Genomic DNA, 24,037 nt, shown 5'->3' with positions numbered 1-24,037 from the left:
GGTTCCGGGACTTTCCGGCTTGGCTGAACATCCCTCTCGTGGCAAGCCGGTAATTCTACGACGCTATAGTCAGCCCCTATAACTACCTCGTGCCCTCTCCTCTCTTATGCCACCCTATAAACCCACGCTAACTCCCCTATCGAAGAGGCGACCAAGGAGAACCCATTCTGATTCCTGCCACGCTATAACACGTACCGTGAAACCGCCTCTGTCGTCCCTCTTAGAGACAGATTGATGGAAGACTGGACCCTGTTCAAAAAAGAGACGGATCTTCTACCAAGTACTTTAGAATCATAGTCATCAACCATCTACCCGCATGTTTGAAATAAGAAAAAGATCATTTGTTAAGACACATTGCAAAGCTCGGTAAATCCTAATTATGTTAATGATTCGATGTCTGCAAAGGTGTTACAGCATGTTCGTTAAACAAAGAACCAACTCAGACGTATCGATGATAATGAAAGGAATGAAGAAAAAAGAAAGAAGTCAGAAAGAGAGAGAAAAAGAAAGATAGGATAAAAGAACGACGAGTCACGTCGTGTCGCCTGCCCACAATACCGAGATATTCCTACATGGGCAATTTCTATTCGCGTATTACGCTATGCATGCGTGGCGTGTACTTGTGCGCCGTGGCGTAGGGAAAAAGGTGTTGGGTACGCGACAGCTGTAAGCCCCCGGGGGATGCGAGTCCTCGACTCCAACCTCCACATGCGTCCAAACGCGTCGCTCGACGTATCCTGCGACCCTCGACTCTTCCTCCCACTCTCGACTATCTCTCTCTCTCTTTCTCTTTCCTGCTTCCGTTCACTCCGCCTATTTCTCTCTCTCTCTCTCTCTCTTCGTCTCTCTCTCTTGCACCCTTTCCCTATCCGACTCCAGAACTCCCTTATAGTCGCTCCACGTCCCAAGAGCCCTACACTGGGGTTCCACGGGACGAGGAAAAAAGAAGGTAGACTATAGCTTCGATGTAAGCTCGGCAACATCGGCCCGGATGACTGACGATTACGGTATTCGAGTAGAAAGAGATAGAAAGAGAAAGAGAGAGAAGAGTCACATCCGCCTGCGAATCACCCCACGCACACGCCTGCTTTCTTTACTGTTTGCACCCATCGCGTGACACGACTAGATCCCTCTCTTTCTCTTTCTCACCGATTCTAATTCACCCCATTAAATCTAATTTGCACGGATTACACCGTCGGAGCTACTTTCTCAGATAACATGGCCTAGCGAGTTTACACGCCAAGCTTTTCTCCTATCCTTACGAAAAAGGAAAAGAAAAAGAAACTTCGAGTCAGTTCTGAACGCGAATTGATGAGAACACGAGACGTATATATCGTTGAATATATAAATAAATATATATATATATATGCACACATACATACAAAACGCATATCAAAGGCTTAAAATTTTCCTATAAATTTTCAAGGATTCAGCGATATATTACCAAAATTCTCCACAGTGTTCCTATGGTTTCCATCTATTATTTATATGGTTGCTACTGCTACCGCTAAATCGTTCTTGGCTTATCGCGAGCCGGATGTCCGTAATAATTATCTATACGTACTGGAACTAATAACGGGAGTACCGGACGGTGTGCAGTAAAGTTAATAGCATTTCCCGCTTCGAAATCAGGATTGATTTTAGAAAACAGGATTGATCAGGTTTAATCATATCGATCGATTTATTATACATAAAGATAAATATCTATGTATCAGTATAATAAAGAAAAAAGGAGAAAAAGAGAAAGAATTTTTCCAGGCTATTTACGAGTTTACAAAAAGATTTGCAAAATAGTCGCGTTTACTCTGTTTTCCCGTTTGAGAAATAAAAATAAATAGATAAAAGGACTAGGAGGGAAATGCAGAAGAAGAGCAGGGTTGAGAAAAGGTAAGTGAGAGGCCAAAACGATGGTTACATGAGGTCAAACTCAAGTTATCGATTATTATCATCAGTCTGTTCGGGTTTTACGATGGATTCGCTTTCATTAAAGACTCCTCAGCGTCATTCCAAGCTTATTCCAAGTGCTAGAAAGCAGAAAAGCAGCCGGCTATTTTCCGACGAGGGTGGCCGAATGACACCGACTAACAGCTGCTAATTCAATCTCGAATTCTTAATCCATTCTGATTAAATCTCACATTTCGTTGGTTCTTCGAAATGAAAAAAGGAAGCAAAATTGTTAATTAAAGATTTCGTTTAACTATCTTCTTTAATCATCTAATGGGGACATCGCGATGATATTATAATTCCTTAAACACAAACATGCGACGTTAGTAGCAACTTCCGTGTTATTTCGATATAAATCCTTCGACCGAAACATTTCGCGTTATGCGAAGCACATCGAGATATCTCGGGCTTGCGTTAAGAAGGAGAGAAGGGAACGGGGTTGGTAATATCACGTAATAAAATCCGCGGACGCGTCTATGTGCGCGAAAAATCGCGTTATAAATCTCGCGCTATGTCTCGAGAACAATAGCGCGTTCTGGAAAAAGGGTTGCACGCAAGTCGCTTTTCGAAACCGCTTGGCATCGGCAGACATATACCGGACTCTCGCGACTCGACTAAGCTCACAGTTTGGCAAGAAATGCCTACGCGCTAGTATAAGGTCGTTCCTTCAGAAGGAGCCACGATCAATCTGTCCCCTTTTTATTCACGATGCACCAAAGAAAATAGGAGATCCTCGTGAAATGTTATCTCCCCGAAGGTATGGCGTCGCTACCAGCTTTCTCCCCCAACCTCCTCTCATCATAAGTTTCTCTACTCAGATCGAGTCGTCCGAATCGACTTGCCAGGCAATATTTAGAACGACGGATACGTTAAGAGCCTCCTCGTATACTAGCCGACTTCGCAGCTTGCCAAATTTCACATTCACCTGATAAACGCGTGATCTTATCGATCGTCCTTCCTATCCTCCTATTACCACAAAATTTCATGAATCTTCTACATGAAATTTCTTATAATATCTATATAGTAAACTTCTCATCAATCAATAAAGATTGTAAAGTATATATGTTTATTTATAAAGGTTATTTTTTTAACGAAATTTTCAATTTTTAGAGTTGTATTAATTATCTATCAAGAACAAAAGATGTTCTACAAACATCACTTTCTTTTACCATAATCAAAGGTTTTAAAAGATCTGCTATCCTTTTTTCTTTCTTCCTTTTTTTCGAAGAAATTCGCCGTTCTCCTTATCTTTGAGTAATCACCTTATAATGGGTGATAATCGTGCAATAATTAACGTCACGAAATGCACACGAATAGAACTCAATGCGACAGAACCGCCTTGATGAAATTCCACAAGCTCTTACCGCACGATTTCCAAGTATGTACCTACCTACCTACCTAAGATCGAGACGTATTCGAATGTCCTTTAACTTTTACCTTTACCGGGATACCTTACGCCTCTTCTCGTCGTTTCGTCGTCAATTTCGTGAAGCTAAAACTAGGTAGAACTCGGTTTTCGAAATTCTCAAGGGAACGGTAAAATAACGCAACTTCGTAAGAAACGTTCGGTTTCACGAGTTCGCTGAGCCTCGTTTCTTCCATCAAGTTTTCTTACCTTGTATACGATGGAGCCAAGAATAAAAGCAATTTTTTCGTATAAAAAAATTATTTTCTCCTAAGATCTCAGCTATTAGATGATATAAATGTTGAAAAAAGAAATAATGCAAAAGAGATATGATTTTTGAAAAAGATCATCAAGTAAATATATATACATATATATTATATATATATGTATATATAATATATATATATATATATATATATATATATATATATATATATCAACAATATAACAAAAGCAAAAAAGGAATTCACATCCTACTTGAAAAGATATAATATTGATCACAAACAAGTATTATATCGAAGTATATCATCACAATTCGCAGAGCGACATATTAATAAACTGATAAAAAGGCGAAACATTCAAGTGCAGCGAGGCATTCTCTGATCATAGCCGTCCGCTCGCCGGAGCTCGTGCTCCAAGTCCAGAATGTTCATCCATTAATCCTGCGGGCAAAACGATGCGCCTTTCTACCGCCTACCACCGACGATACCACCGCAGATTGGTAATGGTGGGACGTTCGTGATAGTAGTAGTAAGCAAGGGAAGAGATGAACTCTCCTCGCTTCTCTGGAGCGCAGAACGCGAGTCAGTTATTAATGAGTTAACAGGATTTCCTCCGGTCGGAAAATACGTCAGTAAGACCCTTCTCTTAGCCTCTCTCTCTTTATCTCTCACTCACTCTCAGTAGTAATACCGATTTGGTATCTCCGTTCTGCCCATTCTCAACGAATCCTCGACGGATTTAGATTTCGGTGAGCGCGAAGCTGAATTTTCGAAATTTCGAGAAAATCGATAGTTACGCATCCAGCGATCCTCGAAGCTTTCCCACACGTCGGGTTAAAAGTCATGGATGGATAACGAATGACGTGATCGATACGACACGAGGTAAATTCACCGATGGGATACGAACGAGCAACTAGCTGAACGAGGTGTACCGTGACGGGAGAGAGAGAGAGAGAGAGAGAGAGAGAGAGAGAGAGAGAGAGAAAGAAAATAGAAGAGAAAAAAAGATCGTTCTAGGTCGAAAATTAGCGGGACATCGACGAGGTTTAACACAACGGGATGGTTGGAAAGCCATCGAAGCTCCGGAGCCGTGGCGTCGATACAATTTATGGACATCGATGTGTACCGGATATGCGCGCGCGGCTACCCTCCTCTCAATCCTCTTATCGGCGCGACACCAGATCCTGGTTTAAGTATAAATGCAAACCGAGCTAACGACGGCAACGAATGTGCGCTCGCGCACGGACGCAATCGAAGTTCTGTCCTATGGAAAACAACGGCCGATTCGTTCAACCTGTTGCAAGGGACATTAACATCGACCCTACGCGGTTCTCCATCGATTTTCATCGGCGTAAACGGAGCGTGCGGTTGATAACGAGCGTGAAGAGTAACCCCCATCCTATCCATGCTCTAAACCCATCCAGAAATGTCCTCGTTTATCAGTCACGTGTGAGAGAGAACGAGAAAGAAAAAAGAAAAAAGGATCGGAATCGAGACCGGAGAAAAAGTTTTACTCGTAGGTGAAGATCTTTGCAGAAAATCAAGATACTCGCAAGAGGCAAAGAAAAGAACGTAGGATAATCGTAATAACGGCGATAATAAGGGAGCTACCCCTAGGTGGCAAGCTATAGATGGCAACCTATTACGCGAAACACGACACCGGCGCCGGTCCGGTCCCGAGACCACTTGTGAAAGAGAACGAGGGAGAAAAATGGATGGAAGTAAAAGAGAGAAACGGGGCAAGGCTACTGAGAAAGAGACGAGACGAAGGGTAGAACGTTGGAAGGAAAGAAAGAAAGAGAACGAATGCGGAAGGGAGGAGGGCCAGAAATGCCGCTGAAACGAAACGGGACAAAAAGAGAACGAGCTGACTGGTTGGAAAGAGTAACTAGGATGGAGAAAGAGAAAGAAAAAAAGAAAGAGAGAGAAAGAACTCGATCCACCAAAGGAACGGGAGGAAGCGAAATGCATGGGATATTGGGTACGAGAGACGACGAAGGAGGTTGCTGCTGAGAGAAGGAAAAGAGAAGAAGAAAAGAGAAGAGGAAGAGAGAGAGAGAGAGAGAGAGAGAAAGAGAGAGAGAGAGAGAAAGAGAGAGAGAGAGAGAGAGAGAAAGAGAGAGAGAGAGAGAAAGAGAGAGAGAGAGAGAAAGAAAGAAAAGGCCAGAGGAAAAAGAGGCGAGAGAAACTCCAGCTACGAGAACTGGCATGGCTCTGCGGCGTGCAAAACTTCCTCGCGATATAGAGCGAACGTGCTGGGATGGGGTTGGTGTCGGGTATCGACGATGGAAGAGAGAAAAAGAAAGAGAGAGAGAGAGAGAGAGAGAGAGAGAGAGAGAAAGAGTGAGAGGTCGTTGGGGAAGGGAGACGGCGAATGGAATCGTAACCCGGCTCTGGATGGAAGCCAACATGAAACCCATGGTGTGTAAAACTCTCCATGTAAGAAGAACGAAGAAGTGGGGAGAACGCACCGTTCGAGATAGCCCACGCAAAGTATCGGTTGTGGTGAGAAAGAGGAAGATAGAGAAAATGATCGAAACGAGAGAGAAAGAGAGAAAGAGAGAGAGAATAGAGGTGGCCTACGCGAATATCACAATCAATGGACAAGTCTGATTCCTCGGCTAATTTTCTACGAACGTGGAATATACTCGGTCTATTTCCATTCATACAGAATTTCTGAAAAAAAGGAAAGGTACGTAGGAGGTAATACTAAACTCGAACGAACTCGTTCGTTCATTCGTCCGTTCATTCATTCGTTCCTGGCTGCGATCATGGTGCGTACCTAATGATTTCACGGTACATGAAAAGTCGGATAGGGGCGAGAGCTTACATCGGCGGAAAGAGAGCCGATAGAAAATCGGATTCGGTAGGATAGAGGAAGGGGGCGTTTGCACCCTCTGACGGGGCCATTACATCCCTGATTTCATTACGGCAGGCTTCCTAGTCGACTGCAATCTCCTTCTATGTTGCTTACCCTTTCTCCCTTCCTTTCCATTACCTTACTTCTCCCTTGGCGCGTCTACTTGCTTTCTATCTCTCTTTCGATCATTTACTATCTTTCTCTCTCTTTCTTTCCTGTTCCATTCCATGCGGTTGTAATTATCGGATTACCAACCATCTAAGATCACCCACCTCCGCCCGGTTTATTTAGGATCGCTCAATGTCCAGAAATCTTTTAGAATTTAGCTTCTGCTACAAATTAAACGACGAAATTCTCGCAAGAATATTGATTATTTATCAAAATCCAAAATCGATCAAAAAATCGAATAATCCATATTATATGATTATTATAAGTAATTAACTTGCACTTATATTGAAAAAAAAAAAACAAGAAAAGAAGGATTGTTAATAATGGAAAGTATCAGCATTTCTCTCCAAGTAGAAAGGAAAAAGAACAAAAAGGTATGGAGAAATAACCTGCAAAAGGATCGAACTCTTATTGCCTTGTTTCCCTGACTTTTGATTCATGATTGACTTCCAATCCTCATGGGTACCCTTACTCCCCTATTTCTGCTGTGGTGACAGTTTGCGGGTGACCACAAGCGGTTGACAATCGGCCGGTGGTCGATTGATAATCTGATTGAAATATCGATTCGTTCCGTTCGCCTTTTTTGACGATTTAAATACAGATAGCAAGGATAATACATAATTTTTCTTTTAGTTTGTCTTATAAATTAAGTTAATGAGAATTAGTCATTCCCGATTGATAATCCACCGTAAGGTTAAAAAATTGAGGAAGTATGAGAAAGAAAATAATAGAAAATGCGGGCGGACACGTCTAAGGATAAGTACAACCTGGCCCGAATCGAAGTGGAAGGTTCGATACGGACGAATGAGCAGTGCGACGAGGGAATATCGAAATAGCGTTAGGGAGAGTTCCCTACGTAATGTGATTGCTCGACCGTTTCAGCTCGTCCCAGCTCGATCCCGACTACATGCCGAGTAGTTCTCATCCTCTTTTTTTTCCTCTTCTTCCTCGCCCTCTTTTGAAGCTCTACACTCGACAGAATATAATTCTTCACCACGAGAAGACGGATGTGGGTAGGCTGCGTACGTGGACCCTCCAATCCCTTTGCGTCTCTTAGTATTAGCTTGAAGAAGACCATAGGAAGAAGACTCGGAGGATAGAAGAGAAAACAACAAGTGGCCATCAGTATCATCACCTTCTCTCTCTCTCTCTCTCTCTCTCTCTCTCTCTCTCTCTCTCTCTCTCTTGCTCTCTCTCGTTCTTTGATCGGACAGCAACATCTTCGTCCCCAGCCATCGTCCTTAACTCATGCGAGAGCTAATTGAATCGACTCTAATTCCTTTATGATTAAACGTTGGGTGAGCATCTAGCCGCGATGAAAACAACCAATCCTGGATTATGTTTGAGGAAGACTGTTCCTAAACTGTCCCTTTAATTAGATGGATTTTTCACTAACGTTGCATCGAGCAGCATTTTTGATCAGATGTCTCTGCAACAGCACTGGCCTCTATTACCAGTTAGCCAGTTAATGAGTTAATAAAGTTTATCAATAATGAAGTAGGACGATAAAAGAGGTAATAGTTAATAAGTTTACAGCATGGCTACGATATAACAACGTAGACGCATGTGTTAGTAATATACGAGTTAGTAATGTAATTAAAAGACGTAAATTTTGTTAGTTGCACGCTTGACTATATGTATATCGGGCTGATTGCACATGCATGTAGATATATTATAATATCATAAGCCTGACAAAAGGGATATTTTCAATCAGGCAATGAGGTCAAAAATTAATGACGATAACGTTCATTCACCTGAATCTTTTAAATGTTTTATTAATTTTCTTATTTTTTATACCAAGAAAATTTTCTTCATGTGTAATCATATAAGAACATACAAATATATATACATACGTAGATATATATCTCTGCATATTATATAGAGTAATGAAATTTTCTATAGCTCGAAAACGGATGTGGTAGACGTGTAGATAGTCGACGGTAGTCGAAGCCTCCAAAACGGAACTACCGATGGTCAGCGAGCAGTGAGAACAACAAGTGGCTCGCCGCACATCACTGCTTCGGTACTTGTCACGACCTCTGCTATGGACGGGCTTTCGATGTCGGTTCGGCATCGATCGTAAGCTTCAACCCGAATATCGTGTTTACGATCGTCTTCCACGAACTTGAACGCTCTAATCGCTAGACACCGACAGAATCGAGGATGAACTCAACGTTGAAATTCAGAGATAGAGATAAATATAAAGAAAAAGAAAAAGAGAGAGGACTATCAACGAATTCAGTATAGAGATGTCCGGATCGAATTAAGGTCAAGGGATTCTAAAGAATATATATATGTTTTACGGAAAGCAAGGTGGTAGTATCGCGACAAGAATGACGGGAAAAAAAAAGAAAATAAGGGATCTCCTCTAGAACCGTCGATATCTCGAATAGCAGTAACACCGTGGCACGTATGCAATGATAATACCGCTCCGTTCGAGCGATAAATTCCATCGAGGGCGTAGCGCATCCTTATCGATCCCTATAGAAAATTCAATCCACGTTTTGATCGTCTAACACCCTCGCTCGGAATAGAGGAAAAAGAAAAAAGAAAAAAAGAAAAGAAAGAACGAGCAAAAGAAAAAGAAGCTACAAGAGCTTCTCACCTTCATTCGAGGAGTCTTCTTATTATCGGACCAAACCTCTAATTCAAACTAGGAAAGAAACAAAAAAGCATAATGGAGGAAAGCAATGAAAATATATTTCATGATGAAAAAAGAAAGGAAGAATGTATAAAGCATAGAATGGAACTTGATCAGAGAGGGTCATCGATTAGCCGAAAACGTTGGCAAAGAGCGTTAGAGAGAAGGATGAGAGTTAGAGACAGAGGCAGAGATAGAGAGACAGAGAGAGAGAAAGAGAGAGAGAGAGAGAGAGAAGAGATACGGAGTCGACTGATCATCCCCGTCCAAAACGCGAAAGCATATACCGAGTGGCGGTGTCAGTTGGAAAGTGCGAGCAGGCATCGGCCCGCGGCGCGACGCATCGATCCTACTTTCCGTCCTCCACCCTCCTCTCGTCATATCCTCTCTCTGGTACCTCTCGTTTCCACCCTTCTCTTCCTCCACCTCATCCTCCTCTTCGTCATATCCTCTCTCTGGTACCTCTCGTTTCGCCCTTCCACCAACCTCCTATCCCTGTCTAGTGCCTGCACCGACCATTTATACCACCACCAATACCACCCCACATATACGTACTCAAAGTCGTCCCACACCTACGAGAGAACGGTACGATGGCTAACCATGATATAGATACCAGAAATCCAGCGCTCGCTTTACGCTAGCAAGCGGAAACGTACACTATCGTTAACATATATATATATACATATATACATACATACATACATACCATACATATACACCGTACATACATACATACATACATACCATACATATATACCGTATATACATATATATTATATATACATACATACATATATATATATGCATACATACATACATACATAAATACATACATACATACATACATACATACGTACGTACATACATACATACATACATACGTACATACATACGTACATACATACGTACATACATACGTACATACATACCTACATACATACGTACGTACGTATATACATACATAGATATATACATACGTACATACTATACATACATACCATACATATATACCATACATATATACATACATACACACATACACACATACACACATACATATATACCATACATACATACATACATACATACGTACATACATACGTACATACATACATACATAGTGTATATATATATGTATATATATATGTATATATATATATATATATGTATATATCTATGTGTGTGTATATATATATGTGTGTGTGTGTGTATATATATATTTATGTATATATATTTATGTATATATATACATGCATGTTTATGTATACGTATCTATATATGAACGTGTGTTATGTACGTGTGTTATATACGATTATACGTATATGTATATGTATTCACTCGACACGCGATCCCGTATATACTACTACCTGCCGCTGCAACACGACCCGCCATCATTTTAATGAAGATGTAATTACGGACGTTTCGGCGCCGGAATCAGCAATGCGCCCGCGGTGCGACACATCGGGTCGCATTATTGGCTGCCTTATTAACTGCTGGCCGTGTGCAAGCGACGGCAACGAACCGCGTAGGCGGCAGTAGACATCGCTACCAACAGCGAGCTCGGCACAATCGACGACATCTCTACGTGTATGTATGTATGTATGCATATATGGAGGTACATATATATGTATGTATGTATATATGTACGTATATATACACGTTGGTATACACCTACATACACATTCTCGGAAGACAAAAGAGAATACGGCATAAAAATCGAATTCGTTCGGAGACGAGAAGAATTCGAGGCCGTTTGCCGATATCGTCGTCAAGCGTATTTAGCCGTCTACTAGTATGTAGTCGCTTCGATCGATCATCGCGTTCAACAAAAAGGTGCCTTTACCTTTTCGACGCCTTTCGCCTTTTCCCCATAATCTACCTCACGTTCAGAATTGATAGATTGAAATCGTACTTGCCGCGTTTCTACATATATATATCATATACCTCTATATATGTGTATGATATACGTATGCATGTATGTCTATGCATTTATTTTCTTCTTTTTATTTTATTTTCTTGTTTTTCTTTCTTTCAATGTTTTACTTGAACCACATGCAAAGTGCGTTGCTTGCCAATTAATGCGATAATGATGTAGGTATAGATTGCCGTAGAAAAATTCAGATCGTTTCGCAGTAGGTACCTTGTTAATTTTAACGACATGATATCTGGTCGAGTTGGTCAAATTTGGAATCACGTACAATCAGTTTGATTTATTGTTAAAAAAAAATTATTAAAGAAGAAACTATACGGTTTTGGACTTGGAGTGAAAGTTTTAACTAGGCTGATATCGAAATGAGATCTTAAAAGATAGTCGATCGATGAACATTTAAATGATCGAAATGATCGTTTTGGATTTGAATGAATAATCTCTCTATGCTTCGATCATTTCACTTTATAATATACGCTTGTAAATACAGCAGGCAGAAAATGTGTGTGTGTGTGAGAGAGAGAGAAAGAGAAAGAGGAAGAGAGAGCGTAGAGTCGCGCAAATTTGCCAGACGGAAACCCTTACATTAATTAGAACAGTTAAGGGCAACTATCCCCTCACAGTGGGTAATGTGCTTTGCCTGATTCGACCCCCTAACGGGATTACGGGACGCGCGCGCAAGGTTTTGGCGTTGTTATGCAATCCCAGCCCGGCATGGGATGTAGCTTCATACTAGCACCAACACAAATACGAATTTACGATAACCGATATACCTACGTACGCGCTTACGTTTGAGATTCGATTGGCTTCTACCTTCTGCCATTGCCGTAGGACTCTCGATACTAAGTAGTTCGAGTATCCCAAATTGGGTTCAAGATTATAGTCTTCCTATCAATATCGCTGTGAAGAGAAATCTTTGAAATATTTGAAGTTACATCTGCCTCCGATTCTTCGATGAAAACGACACTCAGTTTTTGAAACATTCCAAAGAAAAAACAAACAAAAAATTGGGAACTGAATTAGTTCCTTCTCACCCATTAAATTTACTTATGAATCGACGTCAAATGAACGACCTCTTCGTCTAGCTACCTTCAAATATCTTATTTTGTATATCCCTCCTTTCGAAATATTTCTACGATGGTTCTCATCGAGTAGGCTAATGATGCACTCTACTAGCGCGGTAAGTGCATAAAATGGGAATACGAGTTCCACGAGCTTGTACCAGCTCCTCCGATAACACATATATATGTACGTCGAGCCACGTCAACGCTTATAAATCCTCGCGATTACCATGCTATACTAGGCATATAGCGATGCAGTATGGTCTCTATAGTATCGCGAGATTTAAACGGGCTGCTGTTCGTTTCCACGAACAAAGCGAAGCGAACGTTTACATAACGGGGTAGTTCACCGTACCAGTGAAATAAAATAGTCGATGGTAGCATGCGATCGAGAAGGAATGTCCGTAGCAGCATTTTTTAAATAGCCGAGAAGAGCGATTCGATGGACGTACCACCACCATCACTATCATCACCACCATTAATTCGTTGCTTCTCTCTGCTAAATGAAAACACCAATGTGACATCGGCTTTTCGTGAAACCTATCTCCCCATCGCAAATACTTGTCATGCTCAACGTTTTTCGCGACGCAACGAGATTTTTAATCTCGCGATATGATCATTAATGGGGTCGGATCGTGGAGAATTTCAAGGATTTGTCGAATACTATCGTTACTTAGTCGTTCGATACGTTGCTATATCAACCTACTTAATACTAAAGTTCAATAGCGAGAAACACGAAAGTCACGTTGAACTCCTCGTATCGGTTGAACTTTTAATAGAAAGCAGCTTCTATTACACTCTCGGGGATACCTACTATATCCCTCATATCTCGATCGAAGGGATGCTTGAAAGTGACCCTAACTGCGAGTACCATCCCAGCCAGTTTTCAGGGATGCTGCGTGGTCCAGCATAAGCCGAAGGGTATATCTTGATCTAGGTATACGGGCTAAAGGTCATCAACGAACTTACCTTCAACGGTTTTAGTAAAAACTCAAGCGAGCTCGTTGTTACTTCTCGTTGGATGAATATTTCAATGAACAAGGAATATTAATCGAAGCTACACATGTTCTATCGATATTTTCTACAAATATATATAAATACACATACGTATGTTGTATATAAGTCGACGCGGATATGACATTTGCAAAGCGACAATGGTGCAATGATTTTAGCGAAATATAAAGCATCAGAGAAACTCGGCGCCGTGTAGGGCGCCGTTGAGGGCGCCGTTGAGGGTGTCACGGAGGGCGGCCAACAGTGTGGTATATAGAGCTTACCAGAGAGCGGAAATGAGAGGGGCTGAGCAATAGAGAAAAAAATCGATATAATCTTCCATCTACTAATAATAGTGGCTAAGCCCCATCCATTCATCCATACCGCGGCTCTTACTCGATATAGTCGGCACGTTTGCGCTCTCAGCATCGTACGATACGCCCGTGAACTCTCTTCGCTCATGGAATACCGATCTGTCCCGTCTCGTATTCATCGATCTGCCCGACGTTCGCTCGGCGCTCCCTAAAACGTTTAATTACTACGCCAAGGGAGAAACGGGAATAAAACGGCCAAGAGAAAAGACTGCCGTTTTTCCTTTAATTAGTTTTCATAGCCGCGCTTATATACATGTATATCATATGCATATATCGTGTATATATATCACATATATATATACCATATATATATATATATATATATATATATATATATACCATATATATCATATATATCATATATATACCATATGTATATCATATACATATCATATATATATATATGTATATATATATATATATATATATATATATATAATAACGAGAAAAACCAAACTGCGACTGGCAAATAGCATGCGACTCGTTAACGCTAATTTCATTTCACTCATGAAGTATTTTAACAATAAAAAAAATAAGTCGAGTTCACGTTTATCTATGACGATTATGTGAAGAATAAGATTATGTAAAATCTCTGAATCTCATAATAATATCATAATAATATCAAGAGATGATATATGCAGATTTTCATAATCTTCGACTATCTCCTAATATAAAATGTTTGTAATCTTTCTTTTAGAAATTAATTTCCAAATATCTCGAAGCAAAATCCCTTTTCTATTAATAAAAGAAAGCTAGAATTTCCCGCCCGACTCTGTAGGATCGATTGGAAAGAACAGAAGACGTAGAATGAATATTGCCAAAGAAAAGGCTTAATTGTAAGGTTCTACTGTAAAAGAGAAGGAAAGAGAAAGAGACGATTCTAAGTCAAGTCGACTCGGTAGATAGCTGTGTACGATAACAGGATTCCGAGAGGACAAGGAAGGAGATCGCCGAGAAAGAGAGATACAACCAGTCTTTCTCGAAGTTGTCGGACCGGACGGCGAATATCCCCGAAGGTGACTCTCTGCAATCGGGCCAACGAGGAAGGATGGAAGGAGGGTAGAACGAACTAAAAAGAAGGAGAGACGTATCGTCTGGCTTGCATTTCTATATATATACGTAAGTATATGTGTGAGAAAGAGAAAGAGAGAGAGAGAAAGAGAGAAGGAGAAAGAGAGAGAGAGGCCACCTTAATTCGCGACCAGAACGGCCGGAGCTTGTTTCTCGGACAATTCGTTTGCATTCGCCAGGTTCCGTAGCAGTATTTAAAGCAAGCCGAGAAAGGAGCCGGAGATTCGACACCAGTGCTACCTCCGTTGCTCTTGCAGTAAAGTCGACGAAGAAACGGAGAAAGAATAAGATAGTATTAGTATGAGAGAGAAAAAAAGAGAGAAGGGAGAATTTGGAACGGTAGGAGGCCCTCAACCAAGCGCAAATTAATTCAACGTACAACTCTCTCTCTCTCTCTCTCTCTCTCTCTCTCTCTATATATATATATATATATATATATATATCTCTTTCTCTCTCTCTCTCTCTCTCTATTTCTTTCTCTTTCTCTCTTCCCCTTCACCTTCCAGCCATCTTCCCTCATAACTTTGCTCTCGCGCACTGAAGGGTTTCCTGGAAAGATGGCAAGGGAAGGAGCAAAAGGGGAAACGAGGGGTATGGCAGAGTCGTTATCGAAAAGGAAGGATGCCACGCAGAAGGAACGTGGTAAAGGAAGAGAAGGGATGAAGGTGGAACGGAGATAAGAGGGGAAAAAGTTTTTCCGAAGGAACAGAAAGCAATATGGACTTGTTAATGGATGGATATTCGTCCCGAACGAATTCTCGTCCCGTTCTCGTTTATCATCTTCCGTTCACAAGCGCAAGCGGATCGTTAAAAGGCAAAGGTCTCGGGAAAGATAAATATCCGAGAAGTGAAACGCGTGCTTTAACTATTATCGCACGATATGCAATTAGCGGACGCGCTAATAAAGCCGTAAGTATTATTACGCGGACAGATCGAGAACGAGCTTCTCGCTTTCGCAAACGAGCTTATCAGATTACGTGCGCTTTCATTTTATACACGATACGTGTAGGTAGATGTATGTATATTTGATATGTATGTATGAACGTATGCAAGTAATCGACGGTATTATGGAAAAGGCATCAAATAAAAGAAATGAAGTGCTAATCGTCTCTTTTACAGTCACATGTACGCCTACCGTCCAGCACGTTCGATTTATATCAGCCACTTAACGGGTATACGTAATATATTCGTACTAGATAGCTTACCTTACACCCACTCTTTCTCTTTCTCTCTCCCTCTCTATCTTTCTCTCTCTCTCTCTCTCTTTCTCTCGCATCTTTCCCCCGTCACACTTCTACTTCGTTTTCCGTTTGCTCCTCTTTTTCTTCCTCGCTTATCTTCTATCTTAGTCTTACCCTCCTCTTTTCGAGCAGCAGCAACACCACCATCACCACCACCTCCATCGGCAGCTTTTCCACCTCATCTTCCTTCTTCAGCGCACACTCGAGGAAGCATTTCCACCCTCCTGACTCGGCCAGAAAAGTGAGTTGACTAGGAGAAGGATGAGGAGGAAGGAAGGAAGGAAGGACGAGGCAAAGGGGTGGCCCGAGGGATGTTCGGGGGCGTCCGTGGAGGCAGGGACAAACCGACCCCTACCTTAACAAGCAACAAGGGTAGAGAATTAATGAGAGAGGGCGCTCGGGCAGACACTTGTGGCTACCGCCCAACCCTAGCCATCAAACCGTACGCCGATCCGCAGAAAACCCACGAATTTAACGCGCCGAGCCAGCAGCTTTCTCTTTCTCTCTCTCTCTCTCTCTCTCATTTTCGCTTCCTCTCTTTCTCTCTATCGTTCTCGCTTCCTCTCTTTCTTTCTCTATATATTTGTCTCTCTCTCTTTCCCTCTCTCTCGCTTACTTTCGATTCGCGCGAAAACTACTACCCACCGGTACATTCTATCGATCCTTAACGATATCACGTATATTTTCTTTGTTTCGTGAATGTTCACGAAGTACCGGCTGTCTGTCCCCGAAGAAAAAGAAAAAATAAACAGCAAAAAAGGGAGAATAAGGAGGACGCGACAAAATAATTATCTTCGTTAATTACTGCGAGCAGTCGTCTTGATAAAAAAGAAAAGAAAAGAAAATCAACAAGAAGTATATCTATTGATGTTATACAAAAATTGATCTTATAATTCTAACACAGAGAAAGAGAGAGAGAGAGAGAGAGAGAGAGAGAGAGAGAGAGAGAGACATATATTTAAGTACTCTTATTTAAATCTAATATGGTCACTCTTTTTGAACAAATATTGATATACTACTGCAGACATTTAAGTGTATTTGTCAATCATAAATACGATTAACCATTTAAATTTATTCGAATTTCGAGTCAAACTAAAAATAATTTTATTGATCTAATTTGGATTCGATTTTAACGAGCAAGAGTCTCGTGTCTGTTCAAAGAATACTTAAAAAAGTAACATAAATTTAGAAGATAATTTTAACGATGGAAGTAGAAAATATTCCGCAGGGTGGAGAGTGTCTCTAAGTAACCAACGAGAGCGTACAAAAATGCGAGTGCGATGCTTCGTGGAAAGTCGCTAACAAAAGGGTGAACATCTGGTTATTCGTCCACTCCTCTGTCTCTCTCTCTCCTTCTCTCTCTCTCCCCCTCTTCATCTCACCACACGCGTCCATTCTACAAAAAGCCAGACGCTAATTTCTGCGCGCCCGCATACGCGCCGCGAGCCTTTATTTTAATTAACACTCAGCGGATTAGTCAGCACGAGACACGCTCAAGCTTTCCCGCTTCCCACTGTGTTGGGAAAAGAGAGCCGAGTACGAGCATTTCGATCTCTAATTCGTAATTCTACTTCCACGATCACCATCTCTCTCCCATGAAAACAAAAACAAAAAAAGATATGATAAAGAAAAGTAAAGGAGAAGACGCGATTTCATATATTGTTCGAATAATTATCGTATAAGAGACGAATGATTCTTTGTCGAAGTGAAAGCTAAACCGTATGAATGAATGTTCACATCATAAGTCGTAAGTAGATGCTTCGTAAAATTCGAATTTTACGAGCTCAAAAATCGACGTTCCCCGACGTAGTATAAGAAAAGAGAGCGAAAGAGAGAGAAGAGGAATGGAAAAGTTGAAATCGGTGAATCGAAAAAGTGTGCAGGACGCGACACGGAGGTTGCCGGGCGTATAAGAGCGAGCGAGAGAGAGAGAGAGAGAGAGGGCCCTTTGGTGTGCGTGTTGAAGCCCCTGCTTCGCGTTTCGTATCGTAAAAATCGAATATTTCCACGGGCGTAGGCGAACGTCGGGTACGAGAGGCGTAGTAGAGCCACCTTTATGTCCATAGACGTGACTCTGCTGCAGCCACCGCCACCACCACCGCCAACCGTGGAAATATATGGGGCCGTAACGGTTGCTGCTGCGAGAACTCGTGGAATCGCGGAGGGAGTAACGGGGAAAGGAGAAATGATAGAGGGAACGAGTAGAAAGGGGGAGAAAGAGAGAGAAAAAGAGAAACGAGAGTGGGGAAAAAGACGAAGAGGAAATGATGAAAAGGAGGATGGAGCGAGTGTTGTAGATGAGAGTACGAGAGAGAAAAAGATAAAGAGTGAGAAAGAGAAAGAGAGAGAGAGAGAGAGGGGAAGAGAGAGAGAAAGAGGGAGGGAGAGAGAGAGAGGGAGAAAGAAGTGGTGGGACGAGGCAAGGGAGAGAAAGCGAGAAAGAGGGTAAGTGAGTGGGAGTGAGCTGAAGGCGATACAGACAAGAGAGGGCTGCACAGCGTCGCTATACCCTTCTGTCCGTTGACCCATGGGACCCTCCTGGCTCTGGCAACCCTCACGACCCTGTTATTTGCATACGCTGACCTCCTTTACCGATTTCCATGGCCAAATAGAGCCTTTCTGTGGACTGAGGATCTCCTTCGACCTTCTTCTTTTCTCCTGCCCTCCTATGTTTCCTATTTCTTTTCTCTTCTTTTTCTTCTTCTCTTTCTCCATCTACTTTATTCCGCCTTTTTATCTTATCTTCGCACTCCTCCATTCAACACCCTTCCATGAAACGTGTATCGGATAGATTGCGAAATTGCAGCCCACGTCGCGACACACGGGAAGTTCGATGTTCCATGCTCGTTAAAATTCAACTCGTCGCGAGACTTCGTATTTCTTCGATCGCGGAGAGAAAAGTCCGTTGCAACGTTCCTTGGATCAATCTTTGTTTCAAAAGCTTAATCTCGAGACCCATCCCAAAATCTACCTATTTCGAAAGTAATTCTACAAAAAGTGCAACTTTTTCTATCGAATTAGATTTCCTTCACGTTAGAGATACTTAATACTACTTGCTCTCCAAAATTTTGTTAAAATGTAATTTTTATAAGAATATTATTGTTACCGTTTTTTATTCTTTCTACATCATGTACGTAAATACTTTTATGCTGTTTCTCTACTTCCATGTGTACAATGATATTTATTCTTTAAAAAAATAACTATGTTTTAAGCGTTAACTAGTGTCGCTATCTTACAAAAGAAACAGAAATTGGAAGATTCAAATGTTGCAATTCTTTTGGTATGTTGATTAGTTATCGTATGATGATACATAAAAAAGAATCTTCGAAGGAACTTTTTATTTCTATCACTAGGTGGCAACTTTAAACGTATACAAAAACATTCTTTCGTCAATAAACTCAATGAAAGTAAAAAAAGTGCAAGAAGTAATGTTTTCCTATTGATATTTATAGTAAAAAAATATATGGTGAAAAATTTATTGCATATTTCAAATATATCTATAATAAAATTATCGTGTAAAAGATTTTAATTGACATCTCTTATATGAAGAACTAAACATAACCTGTAATATTATTAATATCAAATATGTATGATACAAGTTTATAACAATATAATGTCAATATCTAATAATAATTTTTTTTATTAAGATCGAATATCCTGAATTATGTCTAAGAGAAAAAGTATCAATAAACGCATGTCTAGATACAGTCATCGATCTAGTGCAGGATCTGGCTTTCTGGATCCAAATTCAGAAGTATTTGAAGAGGGTAAATATTTTATATATACATTTAATAAAATATGTATTTTCTTCTTCTATTTACTATTATCTGCTATTTGCATACTATCATTTAGATATAAGTTTACTTTTGTTAACATTTCATCTCAAACCACTTTAATCATAATTATATAAATTTTCTTCTATTTTAGAAGAACCTTTTTGGTGGAATAACTTGACAAACAATGTTAATTCCCATTTGCCAAAATACAATGCAACAAATGAGACAAGTAAATATTTAGATTCTGATTCACAAATGCAATCAACTAGTACAAATCATGAATGGTGGAAAATGTTAGAAACATCAGATTCTGAAGTTTTAAATAACTTACCAATAATACAAAACAAAAACCGATCAGGTAAAATATAAATGAAATAAGAAAATGAAAGAATGTCCCCATATTATTTTATCTTTTACCTTCTATTTTTGCAGAAGCAGTTTCATTGGAGTTTAAAAAAATGATTACATCTGATACGGATGAAGATGAAGATAATCCACCATTACAAAAAAGAAAAATTACAATGCGTAATAAATCAAAAAAAAGTAAAAGTAATGCCTTTTTAAAAGCATTAAACGATACAAGAAATTCAGAATCTCCTGCATCAGTGAAAAAAAATTCTATTTCTAAGCTTACAAATGATGCACCCACTAATAAAAAATCACTACAAGAATTGGATCCTAAACAGAAACATATGAGTAGAAAGAGTAACGATAGTATTGCAACTAGTATTGATCAAAGTCACACCATAGATAAAATCTTAAAATCAAAGCCAAATGTTTTTAGAAAAAAATATAAAGAAACAAGTGAAAATGCGTTTGAAAATCTACTAAAATCAAATGAAGATTTACATAATAAAACAGAAAGAACTGAAAGAATGTCTAAAAGTTTCTTTGCTAAATTAATCGAAAAAAAACAGACATCAAAAGAAAATGTTTTTGACATATCAACAGAAGAAAATAAATCAAAAACAGTTCCATTAAAAAAATCTATCATAGATCCAAATATTTCAATACACGACGGTAATCTCATTTATCTTAATCGTTCTGATTCAAGTTTTAGTCTTTTAAATAATACTAATGAAAATGATAATTTAGAAATTCAACCTAATCATACACATGAACCTTCACATAAAAATATTTCTGCAAATATCTCTATAAATCAAAAACAATCTTCTGTAGTAGAAAAAAATGCAAATTTGACTATGTATCCTAGGACTTCTCTTAAAAAAAGTAATGATTCTACAACAAATAATGAGAAAATTGAAAATCACGAAACTATCAATACAGGAGAAACATCGTTAGCAAATATAAGACATATACATACTCCAAATAATAGTAGAATGGAGAATAGTAAAAATTTCAGAATAAATAATTCTAATGTAAGAAAAACAATTTATGCATCAGAACATGAAAGTATGGATGAAAGGAATTTGATGGCCAAAAGTATTAATGAAAATAATATATTTCAAACATTATCTACCAATATAGCAGCAAAAAATTCAATGAATTTGTCTAAGTCTAAATCTAGAGAAACCAATAATTTGGAAAATAAAAAAACTTCATTCAGAATATCATCCGAACCAAACAATACAAACAATAGTATGCATGGTAGAAATTCCACAGATTATAATTCTATTAATATTACTGAAGTAGGTATTTTTTCGGGAAATCAAATACATACAATAAATAGTAGTAATAAATCAGTGTACACAGCAAATGTAATAACAGATGCAAGTAAAAATACAACATTAAAAGCAAAGATGTCTACATCTGAGACTACAAAAATACAAGATATTCCTGAGTTGAATGAAGAAAATGTTTTAAAAGATAATGACAAGATACAAGCAAAGGACTTATATATAAATGCATTTAGCTTAAATCAAAAATCTTTAAGAACAATAGATGTTGTTACTGATGATAATGAACAAAATGATAATGAACACTATGTCGATCAACGTAATCATAAAATATTAAATTCAATTAATACTGATCACCAAAAAAAAATTAGTGAATACTTTACGGTTATAAACTCTAAGTTGGTTTCTCCAACCAAAGCAAGACAATCAAAACATTTTCAACTGAGTAATATAAAAAAAGATGAAGAAATCAAGGCAAGATTAAATAAAAAGCAGAAAACTATTATTAGCAAGGCAGTTAATGTGCATCTTACAAAACCAAAAAACCTACAATTAAAAAAGAAGCAAATAATAGCAAAAATAGAAAAACTCAGAAATGAAGAAAAACAAAAATACTCTGCAAGAGATAAAATTAATGAAGCTTATATAGTGAATGGACAAGTGTATAAAAGACCGAGACTTCCACGTCCAAAATATTGGGTAACCGATCGTCTTTATCGTTTTCTTTGGAAAATTATGGAACCAGAAAGCAAATTATTAACAAGAGTGCATTCTGAAAAATTTGTGCAAGAATTATCTGACATTGTATCCATTATTACAAAGTCTAAGAAATATGAAGATTACGAAACCATTTTGAATAATTTAATGAAAAAAATGGCAAATTTAGGTATTATTCATACACGTAATGATTTTTATAATTTTTGTTACGATTTTCTTCCTTATGATTTTCGCGTTAAAGTAGTGCCAATGATACTTCCTGGTAATGTTAGAAATATACCATATGATCCAGAAACTTTGAATAAATCTTTACTTCAATAATTTATTATGATTATACGCAGAACTAAAAAGCAATAATTTTAATTGTATAATATGATTTATATAACATATATTGTATTATTATATATTGCATATTTGTAAGCATTGTAATTTAGTTGTTATATCTTTAATATTAATTTTTCTCTCATATACATATAATGATAAAGTAATTTTGTAATTAATAAAATATTCAATATCAAATATTAATAAAACATTTAACACTGACCGTACCGGCATTTCACATATACTTATTCTTACTTATGAAATAAATGTTTTTTTGGAAGGAATTGTCAATTTATTGTAAGAAATAATGCATAACATAACTTTTAAATAATAATAATAAAATAACCAATCATATATTTTTATTTTTAATGTATCATAAACAGGATATAAATATAACAGAACATAACAAACAGATCATAAGTGCACCTTTTACATTATTTAGAAATAAATAAAAAATGTTTTTGTTTTCTCAATTGCATTTTTTACAGATAATAGGTTTCTCCTTCATACATTTACCACAGACAAATTGTCTACAAATTATCTAAGATTTAATTGTTTTATTATCTTTGCAAAATCGTATCTGATCAAAATCGAATGTAAAATATTACATTCGCCACTTGATGTTCCTAGTACGTTTTCCTTTTTCATCAAATCGGAGAAATTTTTTAATTTCTGTGAAACTGTACCTGTCCAATTTTAGTAAGAAAAAAACCGATCCCCATTCCGAATTCTATAAATAGAAAATAGTTAAATTTCTTGCTTGATAAGCAGCACGTGCGCATAGAATCGCAATAAAGACATATATTTTTTATATTGGCAGATTCCATTTAGTCCCTAAGACTTGCAACACTTCTGCTTCCGTATCAATTATTACAGAAAATACTGTTTTAATTTTACCAACTATTATATTTCGTTTGGCATATGCCATTGAACCTAATACTTGTTTGAAACTATGTGATGGTTTTTCAATTGTTAAACCTTCTATTATTTTTTACCAGACAGTTCCATCAAGATCCACTTCAGTATACTTGATCACTATCACTTTCAGAATCTGATAAAATTCTTCGACGCTTTTGTCCTCTACGGGCATTTTAAATGTTTTCTTTTTCATCATCGATGTCACACGAATAATTACTTTCAACTTCCTCATTGTCGAACAAATCACCTTCACTTTTAATTTGTTCATTTTCATTTGAGTTAGAGTAAGTAGTGTTAGTAGACAATGAACTCACACTTTTTAATCTTTCATATGTATATCTTTCTTTGATAGTAGCAACTTAAATCTCATAGTGATCTGTACTAGATACGACATCGGCATTTGTTTCATGATAAATGCATAGAAAATAATAAATATAATTAACTAATAAGAATTCTTCGAATATTTTCTTCAAAATAATTAATAAATATTCATATATTATATTATTTAAATACAAATTAAAACATGTATTCTTTCCTATGAGGTAGAACTCTCAGCGCTTTTTTACATGGTTTTCCCTGTAGAACTAGTCCATTCTACACTATTACACTATTACTACTACTGCTGATAGTAATAATAATAATATAATATAATATAATATTATAATAATAATAATAATAAACATGTACTTAAATATTATTTATATACACCTAAATACTATTTAATACATGTTATATTATAATAGTAAAGACAATGGCAGCATA

At 38.3% G+C, this 24,037-nt stretch overlaps 1 protein-coding gene and 1 long non-coding RNA gene across 4 annotated transcripts; both read left to right on the top strand.

Moving 5' to 3' along the window:
* The first annotated feature begins 14,080 nt into the window (after window positions 1-14,080).
* On the top strand, window positions 14,081-15,557 carry LOC124422478. 2 transcript variants are annotated; one of them, XR_006941869.1, is made up of 2 exons: window positions 14,081-14,713; window positions 15,209-15,557. It is a non-coding gene; the product is annotated as an uncharacterized LOC124422478 (long non-coding RNA). The 2 variants fall into 2 exon arrangements; XR_006941870.1 differs by having other exon boundaries at window positions 15,172-15,557.
* Window positions 15,558-19,249: 3,692 nt separating this feature from the next.
* LOC124426066 (putative uncharacterized protein DDB_G0286901) lies at window positions 19,250-24,022 on the top strand. 2 transcript variants are annotated; one of them, XM_046967341.1, is made up of 4 exons: window positions 19,250-19,470; window positions 19,554-19,673; window positions 19,834-20,040; window positions 20,115-24,022. In XM_046967341.1, the coding sequence occupies exons 2-4, from the start codon at window positions 19,571-19,573 to the stop codon at window positions 22,355-22,357; spliced, it is 2,553 nt and encodes an 850-aa protein (XP_046823297.1). In that variant the 5' UTR covers window positions 19,250-19,470; window positions 19,554-19,570; the 3' UTR covers window positions 22,358-24,022. The 2 variants fall into 2 exon arrangements, with proteins under 2 accessions (XP_046823297.1, XP_046823305.1); XM_046967349.1 differs by having other exon boundaries at window positions 19,296-19,331.
* Window positions 24,023-24,037: the final 15 nt, after the last annotated feature.

The sequence above is a fragment of the Vespa crabro genome, chromosome 1 (genome assembly GCF_910589235.1).
Source record: "Vespa crabro chromosome 1, iyVesCrab1.2, whole genome shotgun sequence".
In the NCBI taxonomy this organism is placed as follows: domain Eukaryota; kingdom Metazoa; phylum Arthropoda; class Insecta; order Hymenoptera; family Vespidae; genus Vespa; species Vespa crabro.
The sequence above is the reverse complement of the archived record's forward strand: the minus strand, read 5'-3'. Positions and strand labels throughout refer to the sequence as shown.